This window comes from Phaseolus vulgaris, chromosome 5 (assembly GCF_051622355.1).
Source record: "Phaseolus vulgaris cultivar YP4 chromosome 5, ASM5162235v1, whole genome shotgun sequence".
NCBI classification, from domain to species: Eukaryota; Viridiplantae; Streptophyta; class Magnoliopsida; order Fabales; family Fabaceae; genus Phaseolus; species Phaseolus vulgaris.
In genome coordinates, this window is record NC_143502.1 from 1,127,097 (window position 1) to 1,143,050 (window position 15,954).

At 30.3% G+C, this 15,954-nt stretch overlaps 2 protein-coding genes across 2 annotated transcripts; one reads left to right on the forward strand and one right to left on the reverse strand.

The window, feature by feature from the left end:
- Positions 1–669: 669 nt before the first annotated feature.
- LOC137834668 (histone acetyltransferase of the MYST family 1) lies at positions 670–6,875 on the reverse strand. Its single transcript, XM_068642790.2, has 9 exons — positions 6,574–6,875; positions 5,432–5,520; positions 4,870–4,932; positions 3,656–3,865; positions 2,979–3,047; positions 2,304–2,465; positions 1,545–1,638; positions 1,293–1,435; positions 670–1,215 (listed from the first exon to the last, which is right to left on the reverse strand). Exons 1-9 carry the CDS (start codon positions 6,830–6,832, stop codon positions 1,012–1,014), a joined length of 1,293 nt encoding a protein of 430 aa, XP_068498891.1. The 5' UTR covers positions 6,833–6,875; the 3' UTR covers positions 670–1,011.
- Positions 6,876–11,044: 4,169 nt separating this feature from the next.
- Positions 11,045–14,396, forward strand: LOC137836190 (ABSCISIC ACID-INSENSITIVE 5-like protein 3). Its single transcript, XM_068645042.2, has 4 exons — positions 11,045–11,119; positions 12,458–13,298; positions 13,379–13,450; positions 14,159–14,396. Exons 2-4 carry the CDS (start codon positions 12,582–12,584, stop codon positions 14,237–14,239), a joined length of 870 nt encoding a protein of 289 aa, XP_068501143.2. The 5' UTR covers positions 11,045–11,119; positions 12,458–12,581; the 3' UTR covers positions 14,240–14,396.
- The last annotated feature ends 1,558 nt before the right edge of the window (positions 14,397–15,954 follow it).

Genomic DNA, 15,954 nt, shown 5'->3' on the forward strand with positions numbered 1-15,954 from the left:
TGTTTATGATTTTTTTTCCATATACAATAAACAACTAGCTAAAAAATACTTAATTAAATTTACTTAATTTGTACATGTAATAATCGAGCACAAAATTCTCATCTTCACCATAAAGTGAGTATGTTATAATATAACTTTAGAAAAGATAAGAACAAACTTTAAATTTTATATTTTAAAATTTAATATGCACAACTTTTATTTATAAGTTTTATTAAGGATCTTATTTTTAAATAAAAAAAGAGTATCAACTTATTTAAAAATATAGAAAATCAATTTACCTATTAGAAACATAAGAGAAATAAATGTTTATTTAAAAATGAAAGAAAGTTGGTAACATTTTATTTAAGATACAAGAAAAGAAGGGTATGCTTATATTAAAAGGAGTCTCAACGTCATTTAAACAAGTTCACTTTACCTTAACATTGAATTCTTTAATTGACTAATATTTATTTTAGAGCTTCATAAAGGTTTTACTTTTTAATATTTAAAAAAAAGGTTACTTTGAGTAAAAATCACTAAATTATTCTTATAAAATAGAAAGTTTAAAATTTAATAAACTTTAACTGATTAATCAAAACAACAGTCTCTAAAAATAAAAGAAATTTAAATCAAAATAATTAAAATTCGTAAAATTTTGTGATCAAAACACAACTTAGATATAGAATCGAATTTCATTGAACTTAAATTGAGAAAGCTGAATTATTGAACTTAATTGAATACAATTTGATTCAGCTGAAGGGTGTCTGCATTGATCCATTTTGGTCCGAAGTGTAACCTAATTTAGAAACATTACAGTGACAGCTGCAGATATAGCAAGCAGAGGATTTTGTACAAGTGTCTAAGCTCACACCTAAAACATCATGCAATCACTAACCCTAGAGGATAACATCATGGAAGATATGAAATAGAGGTACCTAGGCTACTACAGTTACATTACAGCTACAGCTATTCTGATTCTGATTGTGACTATACAAAATGGTACAAGTTAGATAGATGTTTGGATGGATGAAGTTAACTTTGTTCTTTGTAAGGAGTCCAGATCAATTTGGAAACATCAACATCCAAGCCTCCCCTGCCAGCAGCTTTAAGATGGCGATCCAACACTTTGGGATCAGCGCATATCACATGTTGACCTTTCCTGTATTGAATCAATTCTAGGCTCTGCAGTGTCGTTAATATATCTTCAGCTTTTATGGCAGTCATATCACTCAGTTCCTGTTCAAAAAACCAAACATAACTCATTACCACTCTCATTCCCCTACAAACATTCACAATAAGGTAGAAATGTTCACCTTGATAGAAATGTTCCCCTTGTGCTTCTTCAGAATGTCCAAGAGAACCCTTGTCCAATATCCTCTGTAGCTTAGCAGTCCAAGGTCTGAAAGGGGTCTTTCAGGTGTCCCAACTTTCCCCTCTTTCTTCGACAGTTCATATGCTATTCAATCATTCAAATTTCAACCAATTTCAGTCACACTTTATCACATATACTCCAGGCACTGGTAAATAAAAAGAGGCCTTTTTTTCATAGAAAAAACGGAGCTTACAGAAAGCAATTAGAAATTTGCCATAGCCTTTCCTTTGGTAAGGTGGAAGGGTGAGGATACATGCCAAATTGTAAGATTCCTCAGAATGTTTTTCCTACAAAAGAAAAAAGTAAACAATATCAACAAGATTAACCATAACGTGAAGAAAATAATAAACAAATAAAATATTTGAAGATTAAATATATTAAATTAGAACCAAGTTCTTTTTTTCACAATTTTCACAATGCACAACTGAGTAAATCAGCAAGCAGGAGAACCACTGGTTGCAGCCATGAAAACCATTATCAGTTTCAAAGAGACTACTACATTGAAGGAACTTCAAATGAAATTCGTATAACCAAGTAAAAGGTTAAAATCAAAAGGATCAAGCTCGAAACACATCGTGGAAATGACAAAGGACGAACCACTGCACCACAAGGCAAGTTTGTAAAAGATATGTACAGGTGTAAATATAAACTCAATTCCTGGAGTTCAACCCGTGACTCACTAGTTCGACCAATGAACCAGTGCCCTAACAGAGACAATCAATGGTCATAGTTTTAAAACACTGACTAAAAGCAAATATCACTCTATTTGCAAGAATAAAAACGTATTTAACCCATAGAACTGCCTGAAATATGATTGGCCTGCAACTTGAAAGGGCGTTTGTGTAGGCCCTTTAGTTACGAGACAAAATTTAAACGGGCTATTAGCAGTAAAATATAAAATTCTGAAATATCTTATTAAGAGCAAAATAATGACAGCATTGTAAAATTTTACCTTGGAGAAATAGCCAACCATGTGACAACCTCGATCATCACATTCACACAAAACATAGAACAGAAACAGATCAACATCATAATAGAGGGTCTTGTGATCAAGAAATAACTTCGCCAGATAACAAAGATTCTGCCCATAAACCTTGTTCTTCTTTCCATCAACCTGTTCCCAGATATAAAAATAATAATTAAAATAATCAAAAAAATTCAAACTTCAATAACAATGAAGGACTAATAATAAAAAATGTGTAGATAACTATTTCAACTTGCAACTGCCAGCAAAATAAAAACAACTCATTTTTTAAATAAAAATAAATTCCAATATTTGAGATTTTTAATTTGAAATACATATCATTTAACTATTTAAAAACAATCGCCCATTTTCTTTTAATGAGATGAGGAATTAAATAAAATTATTGGAGAGCTGGTGCCCATCAGGTAATGCTAGGGAGCTTCAGGAATTTGGGCAACCGACCTCTTAAAAAAGAACTCTACCAGAATCAAAGGAGGGTATGAATTTTCATAAACAAATTGTGAATATTCATTGTACAATGACTCAAAGATAAGTGACAAAAAAAATTAATTTTGAACTCAAAAAATTGAACATAATGGAAGGGGGTACTGATGACAAAAAAGGAGGAATTTGATATTGAGAACATTGGTGTTAAAAATGTACCTCAAACATTGAAAGTGTGCCACTTCTGTATATCTCATCACCAGGGGGATGCTTCAGATCGCATTTCCTCTGCATGAACATGAAGCCAGTTAGCACAGAAAATGGTGCTTAAGTGATCTGCATTGGGAATATAAAACTGACATTTTTTTCAACTTTTTGGGGGTCCTAGGGAGAGCGAAGAATAAACAGATGCTTTTTATAGACTTTCATATAATACTCTTTTATCAATCTTCAAGTGGTAAAGAAACTAAAAACATTAATTTCAATAAAAAAAGGTTTCTTTTCAAATAAGTAGAAAGAAGAAGTAAATTTTAAAGATGACTAAATGATTAAAACACAATCCTGAGTATGAATAAATTTCAAATGGCAAACACTACAAAACCACAGATTGGTTGGAATCCCATAGAAAGCTACAACAAATAGAACTTCAATGAAGAATAAGTATAATAGGTGCAGATATATCAGAACTAAAAACTAAGCTGTTTTTGTACAATTACTGCAATAAAGAGTGGTAACATGATTTTTTTGGAGAACAAACTTTCCCCATAGATAAGTTCAATGCCTTAGTTTGTTTATAAATAGCTATCTGCTAGTATTTATTCTTCCCTCAAATAAAAAAGACCGCATACACAAAACAAAGAAATATAAAGTGAAAGGACTTTTAAGACACAGCTCACCATATGCCTCTGAAGCTGTTCTTTGCGCTTCATGAAATTGAGGCAAAACTCACAAAAGTACAGCCTCAAACAGTCATTGTATTCTGGTGGGAATGGGGAGAAGTACCATGTCTCAATCTCATATCTTCCAAGTTCAATAGTAGCTATATTTTTCACTTTTGTAAATTCCTCGTGTTCTCGCAAACTGGCAGCATCAAGTTCCTCATGTCCCTATAATTTAATAACATGTATATAAATTTAAAATACAAATAACAAATTGAGAGTTGAAGCTGGAACAAACTGACCAGCCAGCAGAATATACTGGTTTCAACTAAAACGCACAAAAAAGCAATGATCAACATCCAGCTCCAACATAATAATATCACAAATTCACGATTACATGTTTCATGCAACTTCAATCTTACTGTTAAAGCTACTCATGCAAACAAGGATAGTGTTTTTGAAGCACCTATGCACGAGGTGTCTAAGAGTGTTTGCAATTTAGGGGCAGCTCTAAATTTTTTTGACAAACAGGCTTTTTCATGAAAAAAAATTAGTAAACTTAGATCCATTATCCAATACCCATACATCATATACATGTTTGAAAGTTGTTAGAAATTGAGCTTATGATGTTCAATTTTTTTACAAAGGAAATAGCTTTTTCAAAATAAGTAAAAAAAAGAAAAGAAAAAGAATTGGAGCTTATGATTAAAAACCTATACCAGCTTATTTTCTAGGCAGCTAATTTCTGTTTTTTCACTTTATCCCCAAGAATTTATAATCTCAAATACAATACAACCAAACAATTCAATACCCTTATTGTAATGTTACTACAGAAAAAGTCATTCTTTTATACAATCCAAACAAAATAGAATCTAAAATCATTGTTCACCTTACATATCCTCAAAAAAACTGATTCTATATAATCAATCATAACAATAATTAATTGTATATTTAATATACTTTTTACAGCTAATCCAAACACACTGTTATACATCATTTTGAATAACACTCAAATATTGATAAGATATTCAATAAGAACAGTATGAACAAAGAGTTGTGCCAGTGAAAAATTAACAACTTAAAGCATTCAATTTATTTTATGCCAAAATAGCACCTACTTACTGTTGAAGCATATGCATGAAAAGGAGAAAAAGTATAACATGCGTTTTGTGGTGTGTATTTGTGTCTAACAGCTTATTTTGAAATTCTAACTGAAAAAGTAATAACTCTACCTCTACATGTGTCTCGTCAATCTTCCTCTTTTGATGGCGTGTCATCTTCAAGCCAGACGCCCCCTAAAAAACCATATTTGCAAGTTTTTAAATGAATTCAGTCACAAGAGACCAAATTTTGAAATAAGAGGTGGACATAACCAAGAAAGCAAACACCATTCAAGATATTAAATTGAAGAATGGCCAGTACAAGTGACAACAAATGTATATTAAATTCCAGAAACCAAAATAAACATGACTACAACTTGTTATGATGATACCAGATCTATTCTTCTGCTACCACCAGGTCCCAACAAAAGGAGATCCACAGAAAAGAAAATGTCTGTTTCAAATATTGTAAAACCATGAATTTAAATATAATTCAATGGCATCATTTGTTCCTTGTTACTAATCCCATCAAGTAGGAAAAGATGAATTTGTGTTTGTATTTGTATACAATAAACAGATTTCTCCACTACATTATCACTTTTTCCTCAGGAAATCCCCATAACCTTCTTCAAAAAAATAAATTGACGAGGTCTAACAAATGCTTCCTATACAGATTGGAGTAAATATTCATTACCTTCTCCTCCACTTTCTCATCGACAACCGCCTCCACTGAATCAAGATCTAGCTGATCAAGCTTAACCCACTCGTCAAGCCTTCTATTGACTGCCAAAGAAAAAAGTAAAATAAAATTACAATAAGACTAAGCAGTGACCATCATATCATCATCCCTGCCTAGCGTTGTTTTAAATTTCAGGTAGCAGCATATAGCAACCAGCCCCAAAAAACACTATTATAGGATAGCTGCTATTTTGAAACTTTATATAGCACGTATCTTCAATTCTCAAGAATGATAAAAATCAATCAAGATTAATGACAATCCATAGGTGTCCTAAACAAAACAAACAAGTACCAACCAAAGTTAAATACAAGTTTCCTAGATAGGAACCCTCAATTATCAATCATCTTCTTCAAAATTTAATTTCCTTCTTTTACCATTTTCACTGCTATTACAGTTGTAGATTTCATTTGTATAATTGAAATTGAAAGTCCAAAATTATGAACCAAAATGTCCCAATGCCTCTCTTCATAGCATGTTTTAGGAATCAACACATAGTGGCGCTTCTGCCACCATTCAGCCCGCTATTTAGTCTACTACAGCAACTACACCAAACCACTCCGCTACGGGAAACCCTACAGTTGGTGGGCCCGCTCCACAACACTACGCTACTATAGCAGAGCTATTAACATCCTAATTTGATCACACTTCGTTTCCCAAAAACCAGTTATGGCTTACCTGCTCACCCCTGATTGTGAAAAAAACCACACACACACACACAAATGATTCCTTTCTCATCAACTTGCAACTGTTCGTTCTGTAAAACAAAAACCTCAAATAACAAATAATCCTAACTCTCGCCGCTAACAAATTCATAAATAATACTTCATAACAACCCAGGTTCAGTGAAAGCTTCACCAGTATTTACATCACTCGCAATGAACCGTGTTAGTAATAAGACATCAATTACAATCAAAGCCACGACAATACAGTCATCGTTAACAAAAAAACGCGAAATCAAATCAAATTGAATCCATAAAAACCCTAAATCAACACACAGCCCAACCAAGCAATCAACCCTCGAAACCGAAACCATAACCGTTCACTCTATTCATCAAAATTGAGATAAAGAACAAAGATCGAAGGACAAAGTGTCCTACACTCGGTGTAATGGACGTAATACTCGTAATCGCCGGGGATAGCGTTGGAAACCTTGCGGCGTTCGATGACCTTAACGGGATGGTACTTGCTGTCCCTCCACCGGCACATGACACGAGTGCCGACTTCCAGGGGGAGCACCGATGATCTCCGCCGCTTCGACATGTCGGGCTCCGGCGGCGCCTCCGCGGCGTCGACGGAGGTGGATTTGCCGTTGCCGGCGGAAGGACCGGAACCGGTTGGGGTTTCGAGCGAACCCATGAAAGAGAAAAATTGCCAATGTCAAATAAACAAAAAGGCTTTTTGTGCATTTCATAAAAATAGCTCCATAATATTAAGTAAATTAAGTAGAGTGAAAATAAATAAGAAAAAAAAGTAAAATAATATTGAAATTTATATTAAAGTTCTAAAAGAATTAATATAGAAAAAATTATAAAAATAAATATTTTGTCCTCTTAACAACAACATATGAAATATTGAGTTAATACACAACTATATGTGAAATCATAAATAATGACAAATACATAAATTGTGAAGTCAATAGAAAAAAATTATCAAGCTTCTATAATCTTTCATAAAAATTATTTGGTGGAAGAATTTGATATTTGGTAGGAAATGTTTGCATCACCTATGCATATCATGTAGCCATGAGAAAAATAAGTTCAAATAAAGTGTACACAACCTCTTCTAAAAAAAGTTATATAAAAAAAGTATTCATGTTATATAAAAAAAGTTAAAATAAGTTATAAATAAGCTCTTCCAAATCGAATATATGTGAAAATTGTTTTAGATAAAATTTAAGTTTAGTGTTAAGAAGTGGACTTTAAGTCTAACTCAAGATTAAATGTTTTAATATCTAGTCGATATGGGATCTCCAACACACCCCCCTCACGCCGAGGCTACCAACTCGTACGTGGAGATATATGTTATGGATTGTCCGATAGCGAGTGACCTGATAAACCTAACAAATACTTGTTAGGATAGGTTCGAAATGGCTCTAATACCATGTTAAAAAGTGGGCTTTAAGCCTAACTCAACCTCATAAAACCGGTTCATAGGGTGAGGGTTGCACCCACTTATATACGATGAAATGTCTTAATCTCTAGTCGATGTGAGATCTCCAACATTTAGGATTTAAGATTTAGGGTTTAGGGTATTTGATTCTAAAGGGGTTCGAGATTGTTTGATGGATATTTGCATTGGTGAAAAATCACTTTTATTAGATTATCTATCCATCTATTTAATTTTCTTATAATTGTTGGCGTCTCGTGTTATTTTGGAATTGAATTGTTTTGTACATGTGGTTTGGTTTGTATAAGAAACACTCACTAGTGAAAAGTTGTAAGGCAGTTATTTTTTGTCTTGTACTTAGGAACTTGAATTTGACAGTTATTATAATGTAAGAGTTGAGAGTTACAATTTTAAAAAATTATCAATATGAACTTTGTCATGGAGGTAGACATATTATAATCAAACCACGTAAATTTATGTTATGTTTATTTTGTACTCTTTTCTACCCTATTTTATGTTCTCATTCACGATTTCTGAAATTTCGTTTACCGATTAGACAATTCAGTAGATTGTGTTAATGAAACTTGGGTGGCTACTAGGACTTACTATCCAACATTCGCCCGCAAAATGTGATTTGTATTTTTTTTATTATAATGTTTCTTCCTGCACCTCATCAATTTTCAAAATTTAATTTCCATAACATAAAAGTCAATTCTAGAAATGAAAATTTAGGAGAGAAAAAAAAATCAAAATATCATTTCCAAAACTACTATTTTACATTCCAAAATCTAAAACAACTATTTTGGCTTTTGGAATTCCATTTCTGAAACTGATGGAGTGTAGAAACAATACCGTTTTTTATTATTATGCGGGTTTATGGACTCATTTGATTTGTCCTGTCTCATTCTTAGCTCGCATGAGTTATAGATTATGTCGGATGAGCCTAAACCGATCCATAGACTAAAATAGGGAGTCCGCTCTGCATTTTTTTTTATTGTGAATCAATCCTCATGACCTACCCCACATTATTTACAATATATGGTATCAACTAAATGTTTTCTTTTGTCAATAAAACAAGTCACATAAGTACTACTATAATCATTTTCTTGGTTACCATCTTTAAAATATAAAATTTAGTCATATTAGTCTCTAAAATTAGTTTTTATTTAATATTTTTTATGCATCCTATAATTATTTTCATTACTCTTTATTCAATAACTTTATTTATATATTTTAATTAAATTTCTTCTATTAACATTTTATTATTAAAAGTTAGTTGTTATTTGACTGTTTTGGAAAAATTGGCTGTCAATTTATTCTTTCCACTTTGTTATTAATTGATCTCATTTTTATTTTTTTTAAATAATAAATCAACTAATACAAATATAATGTTAATATCAAGGATAAGGCTACTAATACAATTTTTTCTTCTAAAACTCCATTTTCTATTTATTAAAATTTATTGAAGAAAACCATACTTCATAAGTCATCTAATAATTGTAGTTTTAATATATATAAAAAAAATCCAAATTGATTGATAATTTTATCTTGCAGTGAAGCATTAATTATAATTTTTTAATTTACCTTCAAATTAATTACTTTTTTTTTGGGTCAAAATAATATATTTATTTAAAAAATTAGACAATTTTAATAAAATGGTTTCACGTAAGATATAGAACTTTAATAGTCTATTTAAAAAAAAAATTATAAGAGGGTAATTCATTCTTACATAAAATTGAAATTAGTTGAAATTTTAAATTTTTATCAGTAATTAAATTACTTAAAATTAGAAAATTTTAAAATTTACCTATAAGTAAGAATTTGAAATTTTTCATATTCTTAAATTTATGTTTTTTCTTCTCTATTTCCTTATCAACTTAATTTTCTGTCTATGTGTCTTTAACTTTACTAAAATCAATACATTGTTGGCTTGGTTGAGACTTGTTTCTTATCATCTTAATACTATTTTTTAATAAATATCGATCAAGGTGGTTTATTTTACGGTCGATACCATCAAAGTTATTTTATTGGTGATATTAAGTTATAATTTTTTTTATCAACAATAAAAATAAATAATTAAGAATCACTTTAAGGGTGATCCAATTAATGTACAAAATCGCACAGAAACGAACAATTCTTCCTTCTAGAAGCTTGCCTCTACTAGAACACAGTATGACCAACCTAAATAAATCACTTATATTTGATCGAATACATACAAATCAGAGGATTCAGACACCTGACAAAAAAGGAAAAACAAGCAAAAGAGACTTTAGAGCTTACCGAGGATCAACCTTTAATTGAGTCATAGAGAAAAATTCATTATGATTAATCACTCTACCTTTAAAAATGTGTTTATTCTTATGTTTCCAAATATCACTTACTACCGCAATCTAGACACTTTCCAAAATTAAATTAAGTCATAGTTATTTTCCAATCAATGTTAATCAAAGTTTTCAAGTCAATATTAATGACGGTTTTGATTTATATTAAACATTTTGTTTCAATTTATCTCAACCAACGTTATTTTTAATGTGAGTTATGTTTTGTAATCAATGCGAATTAGAGTTTTTTTTTACAACCTAAGTTGAGATTATTTCTCGATTAACATTAGTTAGAATTTTCTGACAAATGTTTGAAGGACTACTTTTTTATTTATGTCGACTTAAATTTTTATTGATGTTAATAGGAATTATTTTTTATTTACATTATTATGAATATTTTGTTATAAGTGTAAGAATTTGTTATTAACGAATATGTTAGCCTAAATAGTTAGGTTAACATAAAATGAAAACAATATTAACCGATGTTAATTGAGAAAAAAAAATTATCACTATCAATTGAGAAAAAACAATTTAAGAGATCAAATATAATTGAAGGTCTTAAGGGTAGAATGTGCTCACTGATTGAAGGAATATGAGAAAAAAAAATAGAATATATAACCACACAACTTTATAATTTCAATTCATTTTAAGAAAATAGAAAAAAGATATTTAATTTACTAAATTTATGACTTTTTCTTTATATTAATATGAACAAGTTTAAAACTATATAATATTTTTTATTGCATAAAAACGAGTTTTAATATAATAAATATTTTTATTAAATAATCTCTAAGTTTTGTTTTCTTAGTTTAAAAATACATGCATATTTATTAACATTAATAATATACTAATAACTAATACACATATAATTAATACAAATATATTAATATGTATTTCTAAAGATAAATAATCAAAGTTCATGGTTTATTAGAGGAAGGTAGATGCATGCAATTTTGTGCCAGACAAACAAGTAATAATGAAACAGAACATTGTTTTACGTAAAGTGTGAACAGAAGAAAAATCTCCACTCACATTTAACTGCTATTGTCATTGTCTTTTTCCGACCACATTAGAACATCAACAATGTTATATATAAATATAAATGTATAGATACACTCACAACACACATTGCATTGTTGAGCTTTGTGTTTCTCAGAAACTCTCAAATCTCAAATTCATTTGCTTCTCCATTCATCAGATCTCTCTTATGCAGAAGGTAAACTTTTCATTCTACTTTTTTATTTTTCTTCCTTTTTCTCAACACCCTTCAATGGTGTTCTTCTCCTGTGATGTTAAAATTGGAACTTGTCACTGATAAATGATTTGGGTTGGGTTTGATCTCATTCTGCCATTGAATTGGTTGCATGCAAATCATTCTTCTTTGTATGTTTTTGTTTTTAATTCTATAACCCTTTTTTGTTTCTTGTTTAATCTTTCCTTGCCTATTTATTCTTATTTATTTTTCACTTTTTATTTTAAGAAGGAGATGAGTGTAGAGGGTTTTGGAGTGGATTTTTCAAAGGGCCTTTATCATTTTGAATGTGGGGTTTAGGGTTTCAATGGGAATTTATTTGAAGTATATGTATTTGAACATGGATTTAAAGAATCAATGCTCTTAATGCTTCTTTTATGTTTATAGGAATAGGGAGAGAAACAAAAGATGTTTTTGTTTTTCTTATGTGAGAATTTTGATTAAATTTCTAAGTGTTTATGTAAGGGGATGAGGTTTGAAAATGTGGTTTGATTAAACATTAACAAAGAAGATGTATAATTTGGATTGTATTAAAAAATGAGATTGTGATCATAATTTCATCATATTCTTTGATAATAGTGTTCATTTTGATATCATATCAATGTTTTCATTTTTTTTATTGAAAATATTGTTAAATTATGGGTTTCATTTTTCTTGAATTGGTTTGAACCCTTTAAATTTCAGAATCATTGGGATGAAACAACATTACTGCTCAATCTTTTCATCCGTGTGGATTTTGTTATTTTGTCCCCAAATTAAAAACCAATTGCTACAACAGTGATAACAAAAGTCTTTTATCATTTGATGTATGATCTCATTGTTTTTTGATGTTTACTCACAATAGAAATTTTATATTTCTTAATACGTCTCACAAAGATCTATAAGAAATAAATCTTTTGTAAACTTTTAAATGAACTTCGTAAAATTTCATGGAAAAATCTTACAAAATGTAAAAACCTACTACTACATGAAAGTTACATATTGATGTTTGAATAGATTGATGTCTCAACACAACACATGGTTTGAAGCATTGTTTGAATGTATGTTCTGCAAAACAATTTCAACTTCTTTCCAAGAAAAAGCAAAAGTGACAAAAGTGTTATTTTTTTATTCCATATGTTATGAAGATTGAAAGTTTATAGTGAATCAATTCAAACATATATGCTAGATTTTTAAAGGAATTGAAGAGCATTTAGATCAAGATTTTTTATTCTTTAGGGAATTTTGATATTTGTATGATAAAATATGAACTTTTAAGTTGGTCAACATAAAGATGGTGATTTTATATTTTGTGTTTGTCAGGTTAAGTTTATAAGGTGCTCATGATTGAAGATTTGTATTTGTTGCCCTTACCCTTCTAATGGTGAAAGCTGTTAAATTAGGAGTGAAATATTAACTTTGACAATTGGTTTTTGAGATCCAAATTATGGGGTCTCAAGGTGGTGGTGATAATAATGAAAAACATTCACTACACCACTCTTTGGTGCGACAAAATTCCTTGTATGGTCTCACACTCAATGAAGTTCAGAATCAATTAGGTGACACAGGAAAACCACTGAGTAGCATGAACATTGATGAGCTTCTAAAAATTGTGAACACTGCTGAAGCAAACCAATCTACTATTGTGGCTAGTTTTTCCTTAACTAGTTCTCTAAGTAAGAAAACAGTTGATGAGGTTTGGAGAGACATACAAGGAAGCAAAGACAGTAAGCAGAATAAGTGTCAAGAAACACAACCTACATTGGGAGAGATGACATTGGAGGATTTCTTGGTGAAAGCAGGAGTTGTTGTTGAACCATCTTCTACTGCAGTTGTTGATCCAAATGTGGTGACACCACAGTTTCCTCAACATGGTCCTTGGATGCAGTATCCACAAGCACAATACCAACTTTCACAACAAGGTTTAATGGGAATTTACATGACTAGTCAGAACATAACACAGTCATTACACACACAAGGTAATGTTACATCAGATGGTGAGGTGGCACTGTCTTCACATGTTATGGGAAGCTTGACAAATACTAGGAGACATGGTCGAAAACGAGGCACATCAGAAGATATTGTAGACAAGACCTTTGATAGGAGACAAAAAAGGATGATCAAGAATCGAGAATCTGCTGCACGTTCTAGAGCAAGGAAACAAGTGAGTGTTCTCTTTTTCTAATGCTATGTTATAGTATTTTAGTGAAATTTTCTAACCTAAGTCATAATAATAATAAGCAGGCTTACACAATTGAATTAGAGCATAAAGTATTGCGTCTAGAAGAAGAAAATGAAAAGCTGAGGAGACAAAAGGTTTGATTTCTGCTTCAAAGTTCTTTTTTTTTTTACTTATATTAATCCAAAGTGATGAATATAACTTGTAGTATATTGAGTGTATTGTCTCTTTTTTATTGAGTTAAAACATTTACCAAATAAATTTGGATAATCTTAGTTGGAACAAAAAATCCTTTCGAAACAATTTTTACAGTCACCTCTTCTGATTAAACTACAATGGTCAATATTTTAAATATTGAATAAAACTCTTATTTGATGTTGGATGTCATTATTATTTTCAAAATTGATATGTTGATGTTCTTAATGGTGAAGATGAAGCAATCAAATAATGGATGGATTTTTTTTTTCCTTTAGTTTGTTATTCTTAGTCTTGATCATGTTTAGAAAGAAATTATATTGTGATTTTATGACTTTGGTAAGTTTCTTTCTCTATTCATCAAGTTGTTTTCTTTCCACTTTTTTTCCAATTTTAATAACTTTCTAAATAGTATATATTGTTTCAATGAGTATTTGTATCTTGATAAAACTATAAAAAAAATATTCCTTTGGCAACAAGGAAGAAGGTTATTAAGTTTGTTTTTTTTAGTAAAGATCAAAGACAAGTATTATTACATTAATCAATGAACTTAGAAGAATTATCACAATCTTGTCATTTATATTTTAGTCATCTATCATTTTTTCATTCTTTGTTGGATTGATTTAGTAATTTTTCTCTTTGATTTTCAGGAGGTAGAGAACATATTATCAAGTGTGCCACCTCAAAAACCAAGATATCGTATTCATCGAAGTGCATCAGCTTCATTTTGACATTTTGTACCTGTAAGGACAAATTTGTAGATATGAGCATTAATGGATGCTTCTTTTAGTTACTCTATTTTAGTAATGTTAGCTATTTTGATACATTTTCATACAAGGAACCATTTTTCTTGTTATTAGGTTTCCTAATTATAATACCTCAGTGAAATCTCAGTAGTAAAAACTTTTTGAGAAACATTATAGTTTTATGTCCTTCATTATATAGCCTTTCCAAAGTAGTTCAGTTTATATGATATATAAATCATAAAAATAATCAATAAAATGACCTTACTCAATAGGGCCAAGAGAAGTCTAAGGCTAGAAAAGAAATAATCTAAGTTTTAAGGGGGACTTTCAGTAGAAGCCATGGCTCGAACTCAAGCTAAAGATTTGGAGGAAGAACTCAACAAGGCTAGACAGTTGATTATGACTTATAATCATAACCTAACATGTAACAAAATCCTAGTTTAAAAGTGTTTTAGTTTAACTTCGAGCTGAAATTCTTTGTTTGGCTCTCGATTAGGTTAAGTTTAGGATAACCAACCTTGTTTGTAGTGTAGAAGAATAATGAAGTACTTAGATAACTCTCAACCAAATGCCATATAAACAAGACATTTAGAATAAATGAAAACCTAATAAGTTTTTGTTAAGAGTGTGAAACTTTTTCTAGTTTGACTTATTATCTTGAGTTTGTTGTATCTCAAGTGACCTTCCTTCATTTGCATTTCTATTTTTGCTTTGGCATCTCATCAATGTTATTTTCAATCAAATAAAAAAGTGTGGAAGTACACCATTTAGCAATATTTTTGGATTGTCTAGTACACAATGTATATCGTCTACTACATGAAAAGTCAACATAATTAAGTATAAATAGAATTAGCCAACCCAAGTCATCTTCCAACGAATTCAATTATAATCTCAGTTAAACATAATTCATATATCGTCTATAGAAAATGTTAATTAGAAAAAGTAGTGAATAAAAATGGGTTGTTGATGTTGAGCAGTTAAAAGGAATAAGAATAAAATAAATTAGAAAGCTGATAGATTCTCGAGTTCATTCATCATTGAATTCTTCATCAGTTGTCATATGATTATCATCCATCCAATTTTCAAAAAAGGTTTAATTTAACCAAACAAGCATTAATAATATTCAACAAAGTCTAATTAACAAAACAAGCGTCCATTAGTTCCTCACTTGTCTCCACACCTCTTGAATTAAGCAAACAAGAGATTGTTCAAAATAAAGCAAGCTAAATAAGAATTCAAACTAGATAACATAATTGAATTATCAATAAACGTTCAAAAATAATTCCAATAGAATTCAAAAGACTAGATCATCTAGCACAATCTGTTACAGAAATTGAAGAACAAAACTAAATTACAAAAAAACCTTAGAATTCAATGTGAAATCACAAATTAATTAACCCAAAAAATTTCAGTGTTCCATGTGAATGGCATGAAAAAAAAATACAAAGAAGAAGAGTAGAAACATAAAAAGAAAGACGACAACGCTAGGTCTCGAGCCCCCTCCTAGTGTGAGTGTGTTGTGTCTTCTTATACCCTTTCTCTTCCTCACAGATTTGGGATTGATATTCTATTTCATATTTTAGGTGATTGTTTCAAGTGGAGTGGAAGGAATATGATGAAGTTATAAATGGGTATAGTGAGATGACTTTGTACTTCATCTTGATTTGTGATTATAGGTATGGGTAAAGGTATCAAATTAT

What these genes read in the sequence shown, in the direction of transcription:
- LOC137836190 (XM_068645042.2), top strand. Translation starts at nt 12,582, where the DNA reads ATGGGGTCTCAAGGTGGTGGTGATAATAATGAAAAACATTCACTACAC. An exon ending in GTTCTAGAGCAAGGAAACAA is followed by an intron (nt 13,299 to 13,378) that starts GTGAGTGTTCTC and finishes AATAATAAGCAG; the next exon opens with GCTTACACAATTGAATTAGA. An exon ending in AAAAGCTGAGGAGACAAAAG is followed by an intron (nt 13,451 to 14,158) that starts GTTTGATTTCTG and finishes TTTGATTTTCAG; the next exon opens with GAGGTAGAGAACATATTATC.
- LOC137834668 (XM_068642790.2), bottom strand. Translation starts at nt 6,832, where the DNA reads ATGGGTTCGCTCGAAACCCCAACCGGTTCCGGTCCTTCCGCCGGCAAC. An exon ending in TTACGTCCATTACACCGAGT is followed by an intron (nt 5,521 to 6,573) that starts GTAGGACACTTT and finishes TTTCTTTGGCAG; the next exon opens with TCAATAGAAGGCTTGACGAG. An exon ending in GCACACTTTCAATGTTTGAG is followed by an intron (nt 2,466 to 2,978) that starts GTACATTTTTAA and finishes ATCTGGGAACAG; the next exon opens with GTTGATGGAAAGAAGAACAA.